This window comes from Eucyclogobius newberryi, unplaced genomic scaffold, assembly GCF_026437365.1.
Source record: "Eucyclogobius newberryi isolate DKJ021-1_F unplaced genomic scaffold, fEucNew1.0.hap1 SCAF_10, whole genome shotgun sequence".
Taxonomy (NCBI): Eukaryota; Metazoa; Chordata; class Actinopteri; order Gobiiformes; family Gobiidae; genus Eucyclogobius; species Eucyclogobius newberryi.
Genome location: NW_027315724.1, coordinates 34,285,888 through 34,307,692, shown reverse-complemented (window position 1 = coordinate 34,307,692; position 21,805 = coordinate 34,285,888). Strand labels below are relative to the sequence as shown.

The 21,805-nt window shown below is 39.3% G+C and overlaps 1 protein-coding gene across 3 annotated transcripts in view; it reads right to left on the bottom strand.

Annotated features, from left to right (window-relative positions):
* LOC140368631 (unconventional myosin-Ic-like) overlaps positions 1-21,805 on the bottom strand; it is a 119,131-nt gene that overhangs the window by 2,138 nt on the left and 95,188 nt on the right. For 2 of the 3 annotated variants that reach the window (XM_072455614.1, XM_072455630.1), the window contains exons 10-31: positions 20,829-20,948; positions 19,660-19,733; positions 19,475-19,580; positions 18,205-18,285; positions 16,970-17,061; positions 16,791-16,885; positions 16,602-16,648; positions 16,423-16,503; positions 11,949-12,054; positions 8,907-9,024; positions 7,773-7,886; positions 6,811-6,887; positions 6,655-6,723; positions 6,492-6,576; positions 5,717-5,876; positions 4,884-4,967; positions 4,713-4,806; positions 3,304-3,359; positions 3,081-3,216; positions 2,210-2,289; positions 1,443-1,540; positions 821-920 (exon numbers count right to left, since the gene is read on the bottom strand). In XM_072455614.1, the coding sequence (XP_072311715.1) occupies positions 821-920; positions 1,443-1,540; positions 2,210-2,289; positions 3,081-3,216; positions 3,304-3,359; positions 4,713-4,806; positions 4,884-4,967; positions 5,717-5,876; positions 6,492-6,576; positions 6,655-6,723; positions 6,811-6,887; positions 7,773-7,886; positions 8,907-9,024; positions 11,949-12,054; positions 16,423-16,503; positions 16,602-16,648; positions 16,791-16,885; positions 16,970-17,061; positions 18,205-18,285; positions 19,475-19,580; positions 19,660-19,733; positions 20,829-20,948 (2,073 nt within the window). The remainder of the gene's footprint in view (positions 1-820; positions 921-1,442; positions 1,541-2,209; positions 2,290-3,080; positions 3,217-3,303; positions 3,360-4,712; positions 4,807-4,883; positions 4,968-5,716; positions 5,877-6,491; positions 6,577-6,654; positions 6,724-6,810; positions 6,888-7,772; positions 7,887-8,906; positions 9,025-11,948; positions 12,055-16,422; positions 16,504-16,601; positions 16,649-16,790; positions 16,886-16,969; positions 17,062-18,204; positions 18,286-19,474; positions 19,581-19,659; positions 19,734-20,828; positions 20,949-21,805) is intronic. The other variant, XM_072455623.1, reaches the window with a different exon arrangement.

Sequence of the window (21,805 nt, the reverse complement as noted above, 5' to 3'; positions counted from 1 at the left end):
ACTAAATACATAAACCAAAAAATGTATTCAGAATACACACTGAGTTACTGTATTCTGTTACTTTTCTAATATCAGAGGAAAACACGTTGGCACTACTACGTCATGTAATTTGAACTGCAGATATGATGAGAAAACGCAGCTCTCACTGATCTGAAAACAGTGAATGTTCGTCATTTTCAGGATTCATAGAACCATAGTTACATTTGTAACTTTTGTTTAAAATACAAGTTTTCTCCCATTTTATTTTGAATTAACAAAAAATGTTCAAAGCAACATTCACAACATTATCAATACTTTGCCCACCTCTACAGAATACTAGTGTCAGAATAGTCTTAAATCAGGCATGTCCAAAGTGCGGCCCCGGGGCCAAATGCGTCCCTCAGGCAAATTTTTTAACTTTTTTTGAACTTTTTCCATGGTGTTGCTTTTCTAAAAATGTTTCCTCATTTCCTAAAACTTTTTGTTGTAAAATTGGAAAAATTCAAGCATTTTGATGTTATATCAACCTAATATTCATGTTCCAAGTCTTATTTAAGGTGTTGAGGCATCAAAACTACGTCAAATGCAAGATTTCGAATGATTCACTTTGTCATTCAACATATTGGTCATTGTCGGGTTGTCTGTGGCCCTCAGCTCCGCATAAGTCTCAAAATGCGGCCCTCGTGAAAAAGGTTTGGACACAAATTTAGAATTTTGGTTCAAACTGAACATTTTGACATGTGTGACGTCACATTTCCATGATCTCGATCACGGGGGGAAACGCAAACATGAATCGAAATACTTTCACAAGAGATAGAGTGATCTGACTCGTAAGCCTCACCACAGACAGATGCCCGTTCTTGGACTTGGCCACCACCAGTTCAGACCCAGGAGTGAAGTCGATGATGCCCTCTTTGCCCTGACCCGCCGTGTACTTTATACTGGAAATACACAAAGAACTGTGGTTAGCAATGTAGTACTTCACGTTTTAATACATAGAATCCTCAAGTTGAAATATATGCAAATACAAAATGAACAATAATGTATGCGAAAGAACTTGTCATGAGGGATGGGATAATAGCAATAATACTGGGGCGACAACAAATAATTCATATTGTTTATCGTGATAAAAAGGTACACAATATTGGTTTGTAGTACATTTCGTGTAATCACGGCAATACAAAAAAAAAGATAATTGTCATTTTACCACCGGATTTGAAGAAAAAAGCTACTTATGCCTGATGTTCTTGTCTAGGTCGTACAATTATATATTTGTCGTTAATATCATGATATCACAATTATAAATATTAATATCCATAATATGTTTAAACTGTCAGAAATGGTGCCAATCTCAATAATCACAATGGTTTGGGCCGTGATAATTGTGACACAAAACGTTAATATTGCCCCACGTGTACTTATAAATATAGTACTAGATTAAATGAATACGGCGCATTACTCACCTGCCCATGTTGATGTTGATGTTGTTTATTTTCTCTCCACAAATGGCGAGTTTGGTCAAAGTCTCGATCACATGGTCACACTGCAGAACCACGTCTCCCTGTGAGACACATCAAACATCACATGACACGGATGTAAAGGATCTATACATCAGATTTCACCCACAACAGACACGATTGTTGCAGGTTTATTTGGTGGAATGAAGCGATCGGTGTTTTGCGATTTGTTCAATGTGTGGATTTTGTATTTTTTTTTTTAAATTTATTTTCACTTAATAAATACAGACGTTTACATGAAATAAAAGTGTGATGGCGAGTGGAATTATTTAGCAAGCTCAAATTATTATTTTTTATTTTTTTTGAACAGATGATTCTCAGATTTTCAGGAAAAATGAATTTTTTAAATGTTAAATATTTTTCAAATATTGGATTGATTTATTTTATTATACAAAAACAATAGATTTTTATTTATTTTTTAACTTAATAATCATGATTTATATTTATTGAGCAATAATTCTTTCAGACGCCTTTCAACTTTGTGCTTAGCGGGAGATGAAGAGAGTTCAATTGTAGAGTTCTGAGTCAGTTTGAGCTTTATCGTGTTTTATCGCTGTAATTTGAAGAAAAGTGGCGTCGTAGTTAGGAAATGTGACTAGGCCAACAAACGCTCCTGTAAACATAAAATGGACTGCAGATGAAAACCCTGCTTTTTCCTCTTCATTTCTTTAAAGTTTACAGCGCTCTCTGGTCAAACAAACTGAAAAATAAACCGTCCTCACCTTCTGCTTGTTGTCATCACTGGGCACGTGCAAAACAAACAGTCCGTCGCTGAGGGAGCTGACCGAGATGCCTGTAAAGTTCACCACAAATTCATACATTAAAAACGACTTCATCAGGCTGAGCTAAATAATATGTCTGTTTGCCGTAACCCGACCGACCCGCTATGAAACTAGCCGACTGAAAAATAAATATCAGCATTTTGTTGAAAAAACGTCAAAATCTTTTATTTTTCAATTATTTCCGCGACTCACCGACCGGTCTTTCCTGAACCACCGTGTCAAATATTGTTATCACGCTGGTTAACTTGACTTTCATCTCAAAGAACTGATAACACACCGTGTAACACATGCGCGTCATTATTTTCAATCCTCCACGTGCATCTGTTACAAAACAGAGCGCGTATAAAAGTCGTCATTTTGCCTTTAACAAGTTGGTTTCCCCTTGTTGGCGCCATTGTCATGTCCAGAGTAATGCCAGGCTCTGTCAGCGTGTGAAATTTGACTTATGCATTCTGGGATTAAAACACGCCAAGTAGCGTCATCACAACAAACATGGCGACGCCCATGTCCCGCGCATGTTCCCCCCGCTCGCCTTCGCTACCAAAATAAAGGATAGCGGCGTACAAAAGGTCGATTAAAATCGTGAGATTTAGTCTCCCGATCGGGTTGATAGAGACGTTTTCCGTCATTGACTGTTGAAGCCTGACCCCTGGTGGTCACTCCGACTCAAAAAATGACAAAAAAAAATTTTGCCTTCAAAATCGTCCGACCCAGATGAAAAATGTTGACTCGGGTTACAGCAAACAGACAATTTATTTGGGGTAGCCTACGTGTTAAACGTTTAGCAGTCACATTATTGCACCTTTCAACGCGCCGTAGTCGATGCGCTGCTTCAGTTTGCCCTCCTCCACGATGACGGCGCTGGTTCCGGTGAGCAGCAGCTGCCGAGGTCGGGCCTTGTAGCCTTTTCGGTCGTATTTGGTGATCGGCACTGCGTACTGAAAAAAAAACGACGACACATGAGCGCAAACGTGAAAAAGGCGACGACAGAAAACAGTGAGCAAAACTGAAACGAGGAGTCCGACCTTCATCTTCTCACTGCCCAGACTCTGGATGGCTTTGGCGTTGATGTCCTCTCCGCCTGTGAAGACACAAATATGTAATGTAATGTCAGTGTGTGGGGCGTGAAAGTGTTGTTTTTTTATCTTAAATGCCCCGACAAGACTTTAGTGATCCATAAGAGACAATTATGTAAAATTATGTAAAAGTGACATCATGAAAAAGACTGGTTGGACGACTCATTGAACTAAAATGCAGTTAAGATAAATATATTTTGAATTTTGCACAAAAAAAAAAAAAAAAAAGGATCCCAGAGTAGCACATTTTTTAGTTTTTTTTTGTTTCACTTTGTGTTTGTGATTGATGACATCACACAAGGAAATTACCCAGGAAATTTCCCCCCAAAAATGACTTATACTCCAGTGCGACTTATATATGTTTTTTTCTTCTCTATTATACATTTTTTTGGCTGGTGCGACTTATACTCCAGTGCGACTTATATGTTTTTTTCTTCTCTATTATGCATTTTTTTGGCTGGTGCGACTTATACTCCAGTGCGACTTATAGATGTTTTTTTCTTCTATATTATGCATTTTTTGGGCTGGTGCGACTTATACTCCAGTGCGACTTATACATGTTTTTTTCTTCTCTATTATGCATTTTTTTGGCTGGTGCAACTTATACTCCAGTGCGACTTATATACGTTTTTTTCTTCTCTATTATGCATTTTTTGGCTGGTGCGACTTATACTCCAGTGCGACTTATATATGTTTTTTTCTTCTCTATTATGCATTTTTTTGGCTGGTGCGACTTATACTCCAGTGCGACTTATATACGTTTTTTTCTTCTCTATTATGCATTTTTTGGCTGGTGCGACTTATACTCCAGTGCGACTTATATATGTTTTTTTCTTCTCTATTATGCATTTTTTTGACTGGTGCAACTTATACTCCAGTGCGACTTCATTTTTTGGCTGGTGCGACTTATACTCCAGTGCGACTTATATATGTTTTTTTCTTCTCTATTATGCATTTTTTTGGCTGGTGCGACTTATACTCCAGTGCGACTTATATACGTTTTTTTCTTCTCTATTATGCATTTTTTGGCTGGTGCGACTTATACTCCAGTGCGACTTATATATGTTTTTTTCTTCTCTATTATGCATTTTTTTGACTGGTGCAACTTATACTCCAGTGCGACTTCATTTTTTGGCTGGTGCGACTTATACTCCAGTGCGACTTATATACGTTTTTTTCTTCTCTATTATGCATTTTTTGGCTGGTGCGACTTATACTCCAGTGCGACTTATTTATGTTTTTTTCTTCTCTATTATGCATTTTTTTTGGCTGGTGCGACTTATATATGTTTTTTTTCTTCTCTATTATGCATTTTTTGGCTGGTGCGACTTATAGTCCGGAAAATCCGGTAGTCTTACTGAGTCTGGTGCTGACGAACAGTTTGGGAACGCTCTGTGGATAGTTGTCCTTTTTGTCCTTGAAGAGCTCGCTGGCGATCATTTTCTGCTCCAGCTGCGGACGAACGACAGTCCCGGGTAAAGAAAGTGCATTTATTGAACATTTTATACGTTTTAGTGGCGTTGTTTCACCTGGTGTTTCCACTCGGGGCTGATTTTCTTGCAGTAATTCCACACCATGTTCTGCATACACAACTTTCTCAAATCCTCTGAAGCCTAAAAGACAAAAGTACACAATAAATCAAGAAGTTTTTTCAATTGCCCAAAATTTGGACTTTACATCAAAATAACTACAAATTAATTAACCTTGATAAAATGCAAACAAAGACACATTGAACAAATCCTTTTTTTATCGATTCAGACTTTGTAACTATTTAATTACAGGCAGTTTTCAGTTTTTTGGTCACTTTGCCAATACTATACACTATTAATGTGTCCAATCTGCACCGAGATATGTTTTATTGTTTAATTTACAGACGTAGATTTATATATGGGACATTATAACGTGAAAGGGCGTTTTCTCAAAATGTGTTTTTCTCCCACAGAAATAAAGATTCTTTGAGTCGAAGGAATTGTTTACATCTAATTCTAGGATTGATTTATTCACATTTTAACCTAATATTAACATTTTTACAGCAATTCTCTGTCGTCGAGGTCAAGTTTATTCAAATGCTAAATAAATATAATAGTAAAATCCTATTGGTAATTGTTTTATTTATTCAATTATTTATTTACAAGTGCAAGCAAAAGTAATGTCAACAAAATGAAAAAACTTTAAATTCTTCAGACTTATACGTCCCAAATATGTGCTATTTGTCATTTTTTACAAATACAATGCCATATTTCTTTGTCAAATATTAAAAAAACAGAAGACGTTTCACATTGACGTGCAGAGTTCTTCTTATTTGTCCAGTTTAAATCGGGCCTTTCTCGGCGCTTTATTGATGTTGTGAATGTGACTTTACCTCGGCGAGCGCGGCGGGCGGGGCCGGCCAGCTCTTGTCCAGGACGTTTTTGGGCAGGTTCCGTCTGAGGTTCATGAGGAACGAGTAGCGCACGTAATCCAGGAAGTACTCGTTCTCGGGACAGCGCTCCTTGTGGCGGTAGATGAAGCCTTTGACGAACCTGCAGACGAAAAGTGAACAGTCTAAAATAATGTATCGTCTTTTAAATCATAAATATCACTAAATAATCCTTCATTATTTGTTCACAATCTTTAAGTTGTTTGAAGTGTTTGTATTTTATCACTTTTCTATGTCTGTATTTATTTTTCTTTAAACATTTTTGTACCTTTTTTATTCAAAATCAGTAAAAAAAAAAAAACTTCCAAACCAGAAACTGAACACTATTTTCTGAAAACTATTTTTTATTGTGTTGTGATTTTTTTTCTGTGAATGTTCTTCTTATGTTCTTTTTATTCCGTCTATTGCGCTGTGGTTGTGTTCTTTTTTTTCCTACATTTTGTGTTTTCTATGGGGTTTTCTTTATATTGAAACATATAAAATTACAAAAAAAATAACAAAAACTCCAAACCAATTTTTTTTTTAAGAAACTGCAGATTTTTAGGCAGTTTTTTTGCTGATAATATTCTGAAAGCTTTCCATCGTTTGAAAAGTTTGTATTTTATCACTTTATCATCTCTGCACTTTGTAAACAGTTTTTTTTTTCATCTGCAAAATGAGATAAATAAATAAAACATTATTATAGACATTATACATTTTCAAATCAAACACATTGTACCTGCGAATGGTGCCCGCCGCTCGTCTCCTGCGCTGGGCCCTTCGACGAGCCAAAATGCCTCTCCAACAAGCCTGGAACACAATAGCTAAAGACAAATACTAAATATTAGCATTCATGTCTAACTCGTTGTACATTTTGCACATTGAACGGACAGATTTCTCACCTGCATTTCTGAGTTTCTGGTACTTGGTCTTCTGGTTGTAGCCTCTCCATCCGGCCTGGAGCTTAGTGGCTGAAAAACACACGCAAAAGAGTCATTATAATAAGAGACTTTAGTACAATGTCAGTTCAGTTTGATTTAAGTCGTAAACATTCTCACCAATGCCGTGTTTCCTGGTCTCGAGCGCCTCTTCGGTGGCAAACAAGGTCTTTGGGAAACGGATGAAGATTTTGGATCTAAAAACATGACCAATTTTTAAGACATTTTTAAAGAAATTTTTAAGATTGTTGCATATTCAACCCTAACTACAAATATTAGAGTTGAAAAACCAATCAAACGTAATGTATAGAGATATAGAGAAAATGCAATGTGGATTATTTTATTTCAGAATATTTGTCAGTTTTAAAAAAAAAAAGAAAAATGGTGACATTAGATGAGTTTTTTCTCAGTGTTTGCTGGGTAATTTCCTAGTGTGATGTCATCAATTACAAAAAGGAAGTGAAATTATAAACCTGAAAAATTTAATATTCTGTGATAACACTTTTAAAATATTTATTTTGACTGCATTTTAGTTCAATGAGTTCAGGTTCGACCTGTAGGGGGCGCTTTAAGACTGAAATAACAGCTAAACTCACAAGAATCCCATGTAAAGTGCTAAACTTCAGGGTTGAATATGACTTATCAATGTTTATCAAGGAATGTTTCGCTTTAATAATTAGTCTTTGCCATTGGCTAATTGCTAACCCTTGAATTTGTGATATACAAGTAGATTGACCCTAATTTACTGTCATTTAAGTATCACAATGCTGTCATTTTCCACAGCTTTTTCAAAGTTTTCTCCACAAATACCGGCTCGATTAGTTTAAAACTATCCTTTATGTGCAACAGGTATAAATACACCAAATAAAGTCACAGGCACTTTAACATGTGCAGAATCATAAAGCATAAATTACATATCCAATCACAGTAACGTTTAAAATCTTATTTTTTTAGATTTTAGATTAAAAAAACATTCAGGCCTAGAGTAAAGTAAGGGTAAACAAACGCTTGTCTTGTCTCGTTTTATTCAATAAAAGCGGTTGAATGGGATTTGTGTGTCGCGTTTGTAGAGTTTGTCTGACCTGCCGAGCTTGTACTCCTCCGGTTTGTATCCCAGGTGCTTGACCACAGTGGCCACGCCGTCGGACAGTTTGCCCTGCCAGTTCGGCCACGTCTCGGGACACAGCGACTTGTATCTGCAAAGACGCCAGGTTCAGTCCGACAGTCACACATGGAAAACGCCGGTGTCATTTTGAGTATAAAGCTGGAGGGACCAAGTTTTGGGTCTTATAAGTGGTAAATTCTCCAGAAAGTGTACAATAAAAGCAGAATTATGTGGAAAAAGGCTGTCTTTACTCTGATTATTAAACATTTGGAGAGTCCTCATTAGTGATGTTTTAGCGTCGCGATTATTGTGAGGAAAAAACATCACGATTTAACAATTATTTGTTATTATTGAGCATTATTGAGTATTATACAGCAGAGGAATCTTTCATTTTCTTTCATTCACGTGGTCTGATATGTTTCTGTCTCAAGTTTGTCACCGGCTTTACAAAATCAAACTTTCCAAAAGACAAAACAAAGTTAAATTTGACAAAAACAGCCAGATTAAAAATGTTCTTTACATTAAATCTATTTTTTTGACATATATTGAACTAAAAAGGCTTGATTTTGCATTAAAATTGTCATAATTTTTATTTTTCGGTTTTCACGATTATATTACGACCTGAATAATCCTGATTAATATCGATTAACCCAATAATTGTGACATCCCCAGTCCTTATATGACACACAAGAAACAAGAAAGAACTAAATCAGCTGGTGAACAATATAAAAAGCCATGAAATAGAATTAAAGTTATAAAACAGAATAAAAACAACAGAATAGAAAAACTAAAGTGATAAAATAGACAAAAAGAACAAAAGTGGACATTAAAACTAGACTAAAGGTACTTTCACATTTGTTATTTTTTGGGCCTAAATTGAGCTAGTTTTAGTCCTGACGTAGACTTGGTTTGGCCCTGGTCTAGTCCTTGTTTGGTCTTATTCTAGTCCAGGTTTAGGGCCGGGTTTAAAGTTTCAGATCATGATTTTAACTTTCCAGCGAGTGGGAAATGTACAAGATCCAAGCTGCTGTTTGTGGAGCGTGAAACGACATTACACGGTTTAAAGCGGAGCAGGAGTCAGTTTGACAGTAAAAGCAGACGTGGTCCTCACCTCTGCAGGAAGACCTCATAGCGCCTCCTGTAGGCGAACCCCGCCCTCCTCACTCTGAGATTCTCCATCAGCCCCAGATATTTGACCTGGTGTCGGATCAGGACCTCATCGAAACGTCCTGAAAGAAAGAAAGAAATTAGACTGGAAATATGGCACAATAACACGATAACGATGTTTTCAAATTGTGCCAGTTTTAAAATAAATTCACAAACAACATCATTTGTAGTAAATATTGTCAGAACCAGCTTTCTTAAACATAAACGAACGGACAACATATTCATTTTCTGCTTAATAAATCACACACAAACGGGTACCGTATTTTCCGCACTATAAGGCGCACTTAAAAGCCTCTAATTTTCTCAAAAAACAACAGTGCGTTTTAAAATCCAGTGCGCCTTATATATGGATTAATTCTGGTTGTGCTTACCGACCTCGAAGCGATTTTGTGTGATACACGTTTTGTTTCGCTTAATATGTGCCTTATAGTGCGGAAAATACGGTAATTCAGTTCTCGTTATTGACCATAATTGGAAATGCCGCAACGTCAAATTTAAGTTAATTGAGAAAAGAAATGGTTTAACATTGGGAAGAAACTAAAGATTATTTATAACTACCATTTCCAGCCTTAATAAAGCACGATGGAAGACTTATTTCATAACGAACAAACAGTTTATAATGAACGATTCAGGCTCTGTAATTACTTAATTAAAGGGTTATAGGGTTAGGATTATAATTCAGTGGTTACTGAACCTGAATTGTTTTAAATAAACCATTTGTTCCTCATAAATTAGGTTATACTTCACGCTTACTTAAGGCTAATTATGGTGTAGTCGATATAAAGTGTTACCGACTGTTTCGAGTCAGTTTTTTTCTAAAATGTTGCTTCAAATTCTCCTGGTTCTATTGTCACATCTACTTGGATTTCGCTTGATCCTGACCATCCCAATCCCAACGTTTTCCATGACAACTTTGCTCAGGTTAGAAACATCTTTACATCCCGTCTCTTCTCATCGCCGCGGTTACGTTCAGGGTTTTGTAGCATCGGCAAAACGTAACTTCCTCGTATTTTAGAAGCAAAATGATGTCTTTATAGTTCAACATATAGTCCTGGCAAAAAGGAGGGGTCACGTCCTCTCGCCGTTACTCCCGGTCCGGGCGTTCTGCAGAGGAGGAGGTGAGTCCCGTTAGTCAGACTGGAAATATGTCGCGTGTGGGGCAGAAATGAGCCGGAGCGAGGCCGTCGTGGCTCAGCTGTGGCAGTGGGAGTCGCACCAGAGAACAAACAGTGTGGAGTCAACAAAAGCAGAACTGTGGAGCCAAACAAAGGCCACGGACGCGCCACAGACGTACAGCTGCGTGTCCCAAACTGTGGTCCTGAGGCTGGTCCAGAGGCGGGACCAACGAGTCGACAACTGTGCTACGAATCGTGGTTATAAGGTCATAATAATATCAGCTGCGATTTAAATGTAATGTATAGGATGTGAAAGAGCATGGGACGCTATAAGAGAACGTAATGAGGATGTCAAGATTATTCAGGTCACAATATGATCGTAACAACCAAAGAAATAAGAATCGTGACCATTTTAGAAGCAAAATTATGTCTTTTAGTTCCATATATAGTGCAAAAAATAGACTTGAATGTAAAGAACTTTTTGAATCCGGCCGTTTTTGTCATATTTAACTTTAATTTGTCTTTCAGAAAGTTCAATTTTGTAAAGCTGTTCACGGAAAATTAAAGATTCACATGTTGTTTAGTCGCAGTCTCAATAATAATCATGAATGATCGTTAAATCGTGATGTTTTTCCTCACAATAAAGCACTGGATATGCATGTTTTGCTACTGCCACAATAACCGTGTGTTGCAGGCGACTGGAATCTACAAATTTCCAAACCTGCAACTTGAAAAACTCCCTGGTTTCGCTCAAACTGGTCATTCGTGCTTGTGAAATGGGAGATGATGGAGGGATTCCCACTGCGCATCCGAGAAACTGCGACGTGTCACAACAAGAGTCACACTGTGGGTTTTTTGTTACGCGTAAAATCGGACAATATTTAGTTATTTGCCATATTAGAAGCGTTTACTTTTCTTTATCGTTCGGTTTAGCTTTGGCCAAATCGTTGCTGACGCTCTGAAGTCGGGACAAGTTCAAGTGGGAAATAATCAACCGACAATCAACCTCTCGGTGTCTGGAACGCAGCGTAAAATGATCTAAGTACAACCGAAAAATTAAGCTTTACCCATTCGCATGACGTTTAAACATGACGCAAGAATCAACCAGAAATTGATTAGTTCATTCATCCACCCGTAACAATGGCACAACGGCAGCGCAGAAGCAGCTTCACAGACAGCAGGGGGCAGCAGAGAGCAACTAAAGTGAAAACAACACACAAGAAACTATCAATATTTCAACTGTCGGATGTAAACTTCATCCAAACACAGCCATGTCGCATCGGCAAACTCGGATCAACTCGCGGTTCTGAAACGTTGCCCGAGTTTCCAGGTAGGAATTCCGACCTCCGAGGACGACACGGAACGCAGTACAAGTCACGGGATTGCGTCTGGTCTAAAAAAAACATCAATGCCGGGTCCGCGTGGGTTTCAGTTTCCCATCATTTCATTTTAAATCGTTATTTGTTACGGCAACGGCCTTGCTTTCCATCAAAAGCCGATCACGGCAAATACAAAAGAGATCTGACGAGTTAATGTCGCAGTGGGTCACAAACCTTTCCCAGCAAGTGCCATATACAAGAATATTAGGCCTTTTGAAAACCATCCGCTCTAAAGTTGAACTATTCCAGGTCTAAGCTGAATTATGTCTAAAATTGGATTGGAATGGCTAAACGGAGAAACTACTCAAAAAAGGACCAAAAAGTGGATCAAACCGACTCTAAATCAAGCAAATAATGGAATTGTAGAGGTTCTCACGTGCCACCAGAGGGAGCTTTCAACTGAAGACTTCGTGCTCTGTAAAACCTGCTCGATCACACGTCGTAAAGTATCGGCAGCCGCATTTCAAATCCCAGCCGGACGTTTGCCTTTACCTGACTGCTTGCCGTCGTTGGGTTTGATGCAGCGCACGTACGACGGCTCCTTGGACATGAGGATCTCCATGAGCTTCGCCAGACTTGCTTTGAACTGGGCGGCCGCCTGGACGCACGGGACACAGAGACGGGTCAAAACACTTGAGTTAGGAAAGGTTTAAAGAGCGGCGAGGGTTCGGCGAGGGTTCGGCGAGAGTTCGGCGAGGGTTCGGCGAGAGTTCGGCGAGAGTTCGGCGAGGGTTCGGCGAGGGTTCGGCGGACGCGGCGATGGACGGCGATGTTAACGGGCGGGTGGGGGAAACGGGACAGCGAAAGCGGCGTGGCGGTCCGTGCAACGCAGAGGCTGAACGCAAGGTCCGCCGAGAAGGGATCGGGAGTTTTGTTTGGGACAGTGGGGCATTTAGTGCGTCGCCGCGTCGACGGGGCATTCCTCAAGGAGTGGGAGCCGGAGAGAATCCCCCGTTAGGACACGGAACACAGCTCGGTTTGTTTCGCTCCGGGAAAACAAACCAAGGAATGGGATGAACGAGACGATTAAGTGTGCGAACTGATGGTCGAGGGAAAAGGGAGTACGTGAAGACAAAAGACACAACATGATGGATTTATGTATGATTATTATGATTATGATGCAAATGTGCCAGTATTAGCTGCAGTTTAGCTAGTTTACAACTGTAGTCCCAGGCAAGGTGTAGGACGCCAGCAATATATACAACTTACATTTCCATTATATACAGTACAATTAGGATTAGAAAGATTACAATAACATGGGACAAGCATGACACTAGACGAATAACATGGGACAAGCATGACACTAGACGAATAACATGGGACAAGCATGACACTAGAAGAATAACATGGGACAAGCATGACACTAGACAAATAACATGGGACAAGCATGACACTAGAAGAATAACATGGGACAAGCATGACACTAGACGAATAACATGGGACAAGCATGACACTAGACGAATAACATGGGACAAGCATGACACTAGACGAATAACATGGGACAAGCATGACACTAGACGAATAACATGGGACAAGCATGACACTAGACAAATAACATGGGACAAGCATGACACTAGAAGAATAACATGGGACAAGCATGACACTAGACAAATAACATGGGACAAGCATGACACTAGAAGAATAACATGGGACAAGCATGACACTAGACGAATAACATGGGACAAGCATGACACTAGAAGAATAACATGGGACAAGCATGACACTAGACGAATAACATGGGACAAGCATGACACTAGAAGAATAACATGGGACAAGCATGACACTAGACGAATAACATGGGACAAGCATGACACTAGACAAATAACATGGGACAAGCATGACACTAGAAGAATAACATGGGACAAGCATGACACTAGAAGAATAACATGGGACAAGCATGACACTAGACGAATAACATGGGACAAGCATGACACTAGAAGAACATGGGACAAGCATGACACTAGAAGAATAACATGGGACAAGCATGACACTAGAAGAATAACATGGGACAAGCATGACACTAGAAGAATAACATGGGACAAGCATGACACTAGACGAATAACATGGGACAAGCATGACACTAGAAGAACATGGGACAAGCATGACACTAGAAGAATAACATGGGACAAGCATGACACTAGAAGAACATGGGACAAGCATGACACTAGACGAATAACATGGAACAAGCATGACACAAGACGAATAACATGGGACAAGCATGACACTAGAAGAATAACATGGGACAAGCATGACACTAGACGAATAACATGGGACAAGCATGACACTAGAAGAATAACATGGGACAAGCATGACACTAGACGAATAACATGGGACAAGCATGACACTAGAAGAATAACATGGGACAAGCATGACACTAGACAAATAACATGGGACAAGCATGACACTAGACGAATAACATGGGACAAGCATGACACTAGACGAATAACATGGGACAAGCATGACACTAGACAAATAACATGGGACAAGCATGACACTAGAAGAACATGGGACAAGCATGACGCTAGACGAATAACATGGGACAAGCATGACACTAGAAGAATAACATGGGACAAGCATGACACTAGACAAATAACATGGGACAAGCATGACACTAGACGAATAACATGGGACAAGCATGACACTAGACGAATAACATGGGACAAGCATGACACTAGACAAATAACATGGGACAAGCATGACACTAGAAGAATAACATGGGACAAGCATGACACTAGACGAATAACATGGGACAAGCATGACACTAGAAGAACATGGGACAAGCATGACACTAGACGAATAACATGGGACAAGCATGACACTAGAAGAATAACATGGGACAAGCATGACACTAGACAAATAACATGGGACAAGCATGACACTAGACGAATAACATGGGACAAGCATGACACTAGACGAATAACATGGGACAAGCATGACACTAGACAAATAACATGGGACAAGCATGACACTAGAAGAATAACATGGGACAAGCATGACACTAGACCAATAACATGGGACAAGCATGGCACCAGACGATTAACATGGGACAAGCATGACACTAGAAGAATAACATGGGACAAGCATGACACTAGACGAATAACATGGGACAAGCATGGCACCAGACGATTAACATGGGACAAGCATGACACTAGAAGAATAACATGGGACAAGCATGACACTAGACGAATAACATGGGACAAGCATGACACTAGAAGAACATGGGACAAGCATGACACTAGACGAATAACATGGGACAAGCATGGCACCAGACGATTAACATGGGACAAGCATGACACTAGAAGAATAACATGGGACAAGCATGACACTAGACGAATAACATGGGACAAGCATGGCACCAGACGATTAACATGGGACAAGCATGACACTAGAAGAATAACATGGGACAAGCATGACACTAGAAGAACATGGGACAAGCATGACACTAGACGAATAACATGGGACAAGCATGACACTAGACGAATAACATGGGACAAGCATGACACTAGACGAATAACATGGGACAAGCATGACACTAGACGAATAACATGGGACAAGCATGACACTAGACAAATAACATGGGACAAGCATGACACTAGAAGAATAACATGGGACAAGCATGACACTAGACGAATAACGTGGGACAAGCATGACACTAGACAAATAACTTGGGACAAGCATGACACTAGACGAATAACATGGGACAAGCATGACACTAGACGAATAACATGGGACAAGCATGACACTAGACGAATAACATGGGACAAGCATGACACTAGACGAATAACATGGGACAAGCATGACACTAGACAAATAACATGGGACAAGCATGACACTAGACAAATAATGTGGGACAAGCATGACACTAGACAAATAACATGGGACAAGCATGACACTAGACGAATAACCTGGGACAAGCATGACACTAGACAAATAACGTGGGACAAGCATGACACTAGACGAATAACATGGGACAAGCATGACACTAGACAAATAACATGGGACAAGCATGACACTAGACAAATAACGTGGGACAAGCATGACACTAGAAGAATAACATGGGACAAGCATGACACTAGACGAATAACATGGGACAAGCATGACACTAGACAAATAACGTGGGACAAGCATGACACTAGACGAATAACATGGGACAAGCATGACACTAGACGAATAACATGGGACAAGCATGACACTAGACGAATAACATGGGACAAGCATGACACTAGACAAATAACATGGGACAAGCATGACACTAGACAAATAACGTGGGACAAGCATGACACTAGACGAATAACATGGGACAAGCGTGACACTGGACGAATAACATGGGACAAGCATGACACTAGACGACTAACATGGGACAAGCGTGACACTAGACGAATAACATGGGACAAGCGTGACACTAGACGAATAACATGGGACAAGCATGACACTAGACGAATAACATGGGACAAGCATGACACTAGACGACTAACATGGGACAAGCGTGACACTAGACGAATAACATGGGACAAGCGTGACACTAGACGAATAACATGGGACAAGCGTGACACTAGAAGAATAACATGGGACAAGCATGACACTAGACGACTAACATGGGACAAGCGTGACACTAGACGAATAACATGGGACAAGCATGACACTAGACGACTAACATGGGACATGGGACAAGCATGACACTAGACGACTAACATGGGACAAGCATGACACTAGACGAATAACATGGGACAAGCATGACACTAGACAAATAACATGGGACAAGCATGACACTAGACGAATAACATGGGACAAGCATGACACTAGACGAATAACATGGGACAAGCATGACACTAGACAGACGCATTAGACAGCAGCACAAGAGTATGATTGCTTGGAGTTTGTGGGCATTAAATTGAATTTTTGTGAATGTTGATTTGAAGATGTGTAATTTTACAGTTCGTAACGCACAAAAGCACTAATATCTCACCGTCTCGGGTCGTTTCTTGTCACTCAGCTCCTCACGGTCAAAGCACTGGTTCAGGATCTTGTTCTCGGACAAACACATGACCTGAGAATGCAGGAGTCGTCATCACTCAGTCAGATAACTAAACGGTAATTTAATCATAATAATCGCAAAATGATGACAAGTTGATTTTATTCACTTACTTCTTTGAGGTTTCTGAAAAGGAGGTCGTTGTTCTTGTCCAAAAAGCCTGAGAGAGAAAAGAGGATCATTTAACAAACACGAGTCCTACATTTGTCCTAAATTGATGAGGGATTATTTGGTCAGTAGAGATCATAAAAGTCACAGAATACGCTCGTTTGAGTTGATTTGAGGCGCTCTCTGCTCCTCACCGTTGACGTTGTAGTTGACCTCTCCCGCGTAGTGCAGCAGTCGAAACTCCTCTCGTCCCATCAGCTTCCGGGTTTTGGCGTCGGCCAGCTTGTGCCTGAGGAGGAAGTTCAACAGTTTTAACGGAGACATGTGACAGCTCAGACTTTTCTGTTGGTAAAGGAAAGACGAACAAACTCACGTGACGAAGTGCGCGTGTCCTCCCACCGTGTCCTCCAGTTTTTCCAAAAAGGTGATGTCACTGGCATCTCCCGGTCTCAGGCACTCCTCGTCCTGAAGAGAAGCGCCCAATATTTAAGGAAAACCACAAACGACAGCTTTTGTTTGTCTTGTTTTATGTTCCAAGTAAAGCATCTTTGAGTGACCCTGAAAAGTGCTAGATAAAGTAGATTATTATTATTATTATTATTATTATTATTATTATTATTATTATTATTATTATTATTATTATTATTATTATTATTATTATTATTATTATTATTATTATTATTATTATCATTATCACCATTAACATTATTATTATTAACACTATTGTTTTCATTATTATTATTAATATTATTATTATTATTAACATTATTATTATTAACACTATTATTTTCATTATTATTATTATCATCATTATTATCGTTATTATTATTCGCATTATTATTATTATCATTTATTAACATTATTATTATTTTCATTATTATTATTATTATCATCATCATATTATCATTATTATTATTCACATTATTACTATTATTACTATTATTATTATCAAAAATGCCTCTTACAAAACGTGTGTATGTTTTGGTAGAAATGTCTTTGTCCATATGAATTTACACTTCAAGATTAAAGTATTTCTGTGACACACATTTGAAAATAAGATGTAAGTGTTTAAACTACTAAAGTGTTATCATCTCAGACACTTATTGGCAAACGTCTTATTTAAAGTGAGGCCTTGTAACTTTCTGGAGGTGGAAAATCACCTGCACAATTCCACGTAAATAGAACGTTAAAACCAAACTATGCAACGTTCTCTAAGCAAACATTTAAGTCTATTGTCAAACTGTGGAATATTACAGCCAAAGGAACAACACTTCAGTGAAAACATGGAGGAGGAGGCTCACCAGGCCAAGTACGAGTCAGGTCTGTGGAGATGCAAGCCCACTCACGGTAAGGACGCAGGCTTTTATACATTTTTAGTGCAATAAAAACAGTATAAAACACATTTCTAAGGCTAAAAAATGTACATGGTGCAGTTCAAATGTGATATAAAGGTTATAGTTGAAGCGTAGACCCTTTTATTGGCTATGTCCAGAGAATGTTTGTGATAGATTTGAACATATCTAACAGTTCAAGGTTTAAGTAACACAATTATACTTCCGTGCAGACATGGAGCGAATGGTTTACTGTTGCCAATAGGCCTCGTCTCACCAAAATGGAGATGATGCCTTTGAACTTCTCCTCCACCAGGTCACAGATGATCTTGTTGTTGAAGTACTGAACCGGCTCCCACTGGAAAACGACAGCACACATCAATTCAGCGCATAATATTGGACGCTCGCTTGCGCTTTTCGTACAGCTGCAGATTTATGCGTCGCCCGTCGTGTGCTCAATGCGTGGAATCCCGGGCCTCACCCACTCGTGTGTGAGGAGCCGACACATGCGCCGCAGCTGCGTTAGCGTGTTACGACCGTGTGCGCCGTCTGCTCCGAGCGCGGCCCACGGCTTTCACGTCGGGAGATGAACGGACTCTTTATGGCGCTCAAAGTCTCTCCCACAGCGTGTTTGTTCTGCATTCACTCGACATACAACAGGCTTTTGTGCGACAATGCAAGACAAACGTAACATAATGTACACGAAACCAACAAAGGATGAAATGTCTTGAGCTTTTGAAGGGCTAATAGTTCAGAAAATACTGTTTACAAAGCTGTAACTAGGACTGCAATGATTTATAGAATAACTGTGACTAGTAAACTATAAAATGATTCTAATCTAGACGATACAGACACTAAAACACAAGCAAAAAGATCGTTTTATAACAAAAACAGTGCCAATAATAAATCAAAATTGTCCAAACATAATAAATAATTTTGGATTTTCATCAAGAATACACTTTATATGTGAATATTCTCTAATATCTATGAGGAAAAAACAAACAAAAGTGGGTTTCTTATAGTATAGTTCTTGAAAAAATTGCTAAAGAAAATAAATTAAAATTGAAAGTTTTATAATAATTTCCATAAGCCACATTTACGCGAAATAAAGACATGAAAAACAATGCAAATAATGATTGTCTCTTACGGCTAAATAAATATATCTATGGTGTGGTAATAATGTAATTTTATGTTCTGTTTCAGTTCAGTTTGTGTGCGCCAGTGTTTCTTTAATATTTGTGCATTTGTTTACTTGAATATTGCCAATTACAACTATAACAATTTCTTGATTTGAATGATATTTGTACAAAAATGATCCCAAAGAAACAATATTCAGAATGAAACACGTAATACAAAGACTCAAAGATGCAAATACTACTTAACTTTCCCTTTGTTTTAAATCTAAAAAGTATCACAATTTCATAACAACAGGGCAATGCGACATAACGGCCACAAGGGGGTGCTGTAGCGTGGCCAACTAAATGGGACAGATCAGGGACATTTAAACAGTCAAAATAATGATAGTTGCAGGTGTAAAGTGGCGGTACCGTGATGCCCTCCGCCTCGTACTCGTCCTGCTCGGACTTCAGCGTGAGCTCGATGAAAAGCTGCTGCAGTTTCTCGTTGCAGTAGTTGATGCAGAACTGCTCGAAACTGCAACGGAACAACATTTACGGGTGAAAAGGCTGAGGCGTTGATTGCAATGGTGATGGGTGCACGGGCGTGTCCTCACCTGTTGTGTTGGAAGACCTCGAACCCGTAGATGTCCAGCAGACCGATCACGGAGAAGTGTTTGGAAGAATCGTCCTAAAACACACAACGTACAAGTTATTTTTTATTATTTTACAAAAGCAGAATCGGTCGTTTTACGTCACAAATTGTTGGACGGGTAATGAACACGGCCCACGTTTGTTGGATGAGACACATTCTACATTTTCCCTGACACCGGACGTCAATTTTGATTAAAACCGAAGCCGTTTCTGAACCGTTTTAGAGTAAAAACAAATGGACTCTTTCACAAACTATGAACAAAGGAACATTTTATTTTTGCGTGTAAAGAATATAATATGTACCTTTTTTCTATTTGTGTAATGTACCTTTTTTCTATTTACATACAGTTCTGATAACAGCTGGTAATATTTCAAACTGTCCAACTGTCTTTTGATAATTGTATATTTTGAGCCATTCCCTTGTAAATTCAAATTATTTTATTATAACTAGTTGCATTTAAAAATCGTAGGAATGAGTCGTCAGGTTTTGTATAAAAATGTGTTTAAATACAACTCGCAACTAACTAGTGCGTCACTTAAAGTCCACGTGAAGGTTCTCCCCGTTTTTCTAATTCTAATTCTTAATGAATCTCTCTGTGATGTCATCAAAATGCGACGTCCCATTGAAAACACGCAGACTATTTACGACTTAACTGACCCTTTTCTGAAAACGATCATGCAGCAAAATAAAGGTGTTATATGGCATTATTGTTGGTCAAATCTGTGGTGGAACCTGTATGGATTTCATTGTTTACAGTGCGGTTGCTCGGTAACAGCTGAGGAATCATCTCTACCCATGTCCAACCAGGAAGTACAATTATAAGCTTTACAAAAATGGTCAAACTGGGGCCAAATGGGCAAAATGTGTAGTCGAATCTGAAATATAATTGTGTTGTGTAGCAGTACGTGTAATTGAGTACATTTTCAGCCATGTAATTGTACTTTTACTTTGTTACACATTTTCAGTAACTCCTTCTACCACTGCAAGTCGCTCATTGGCCACAAGGGAGCGCTGCACCATAACAGAAAATGTGAGGCACTAGATGTTTGCTGCGTGATGGTATTTGTATAATTAATGCCATAGAATAGAGTGAAAATAGTGCTATGATATTAGTTTGGGTAAAGTATTCACCGTGTAGGCCAGTGAGGCGTTGATCTTGTTGACGAGCCAGGTGAAGGTGCGCTCGTAAACCGCTTTGGAGAGAGCGTCCCGGGCTGACGAGGCCTGCTCCAGGTTCAGGGGACTCACCAGCTGTGGAGAAGAACAGGACACAATTATTGAAGAATCCCGGTGTGTTTGTGGTTTAAAAGAGTGCGGGATTTGGTTTGTTTAAGATCGTTAGTGGTGAGTTAGTTTGTGCGGAGCTGGTTTAGACCTAGTTTAGACCTGTTCAGACTGAATCTAGTCCTAGTTGTATCTTGATCTACAGCTTCCGAGCTACGTGTACAGTTAAGGAATTTAAATATACTTGTATCTAGTTTTGTCCTGGTTTAGTCCTGGTTTAGTCCTAGTTAAGTTCTGGTTTAGTCCTTGTTCTATACTAGTTTTGTCTGTGTTTTGTCCTGGTTTTGTCCTGGTTTTGTCCTGGTTTTGTCCTGGATTTGTCCTGGATTTGTCCTGGATTTGTCCTGGATTTGTCCTGGATTTGCTGTTTAGTCTCTGTTTAGTCTCTGTTTAGTCTCTGTTTAGTCCTGGTTTAGTCTCGGTTTAGTCTCGGTTTAGTCTCGGTTTAGTCTCGGTTTAGTCTCGGTTTAGTCCTGGTTTAGTCTCGGTTTTGTCCTGGATTTGTCCTCGATTTGCGGTTTAGTCTCTGTTTAGTCTCTGTTTAGTCTCTGTTTAGTCTCTGTTTAGTCTCTGTTTAGTCTCTGTTTAGTCTCTGTTTAGTCCTGGTTTAGTCCTGGTTTAGTCCTGGTTTAGTCTCGGTTTAGTCTCGGTTTAGTCCTGGTTTAGTCCTGGTTTAGTCCTGGTTTAGTCCTGGTTTAGTCCTTGATTAGTCCTTGATTAGTCCTTGGTTTTGTCCCGGTTTTGTCCTTGGTTTTGTCCTTGGTTTTGTCCCGGTTTTGTCCTTGGTTTTGTCCTTGGTTTTGTCCCGGTTTTGTCCTTGGTTT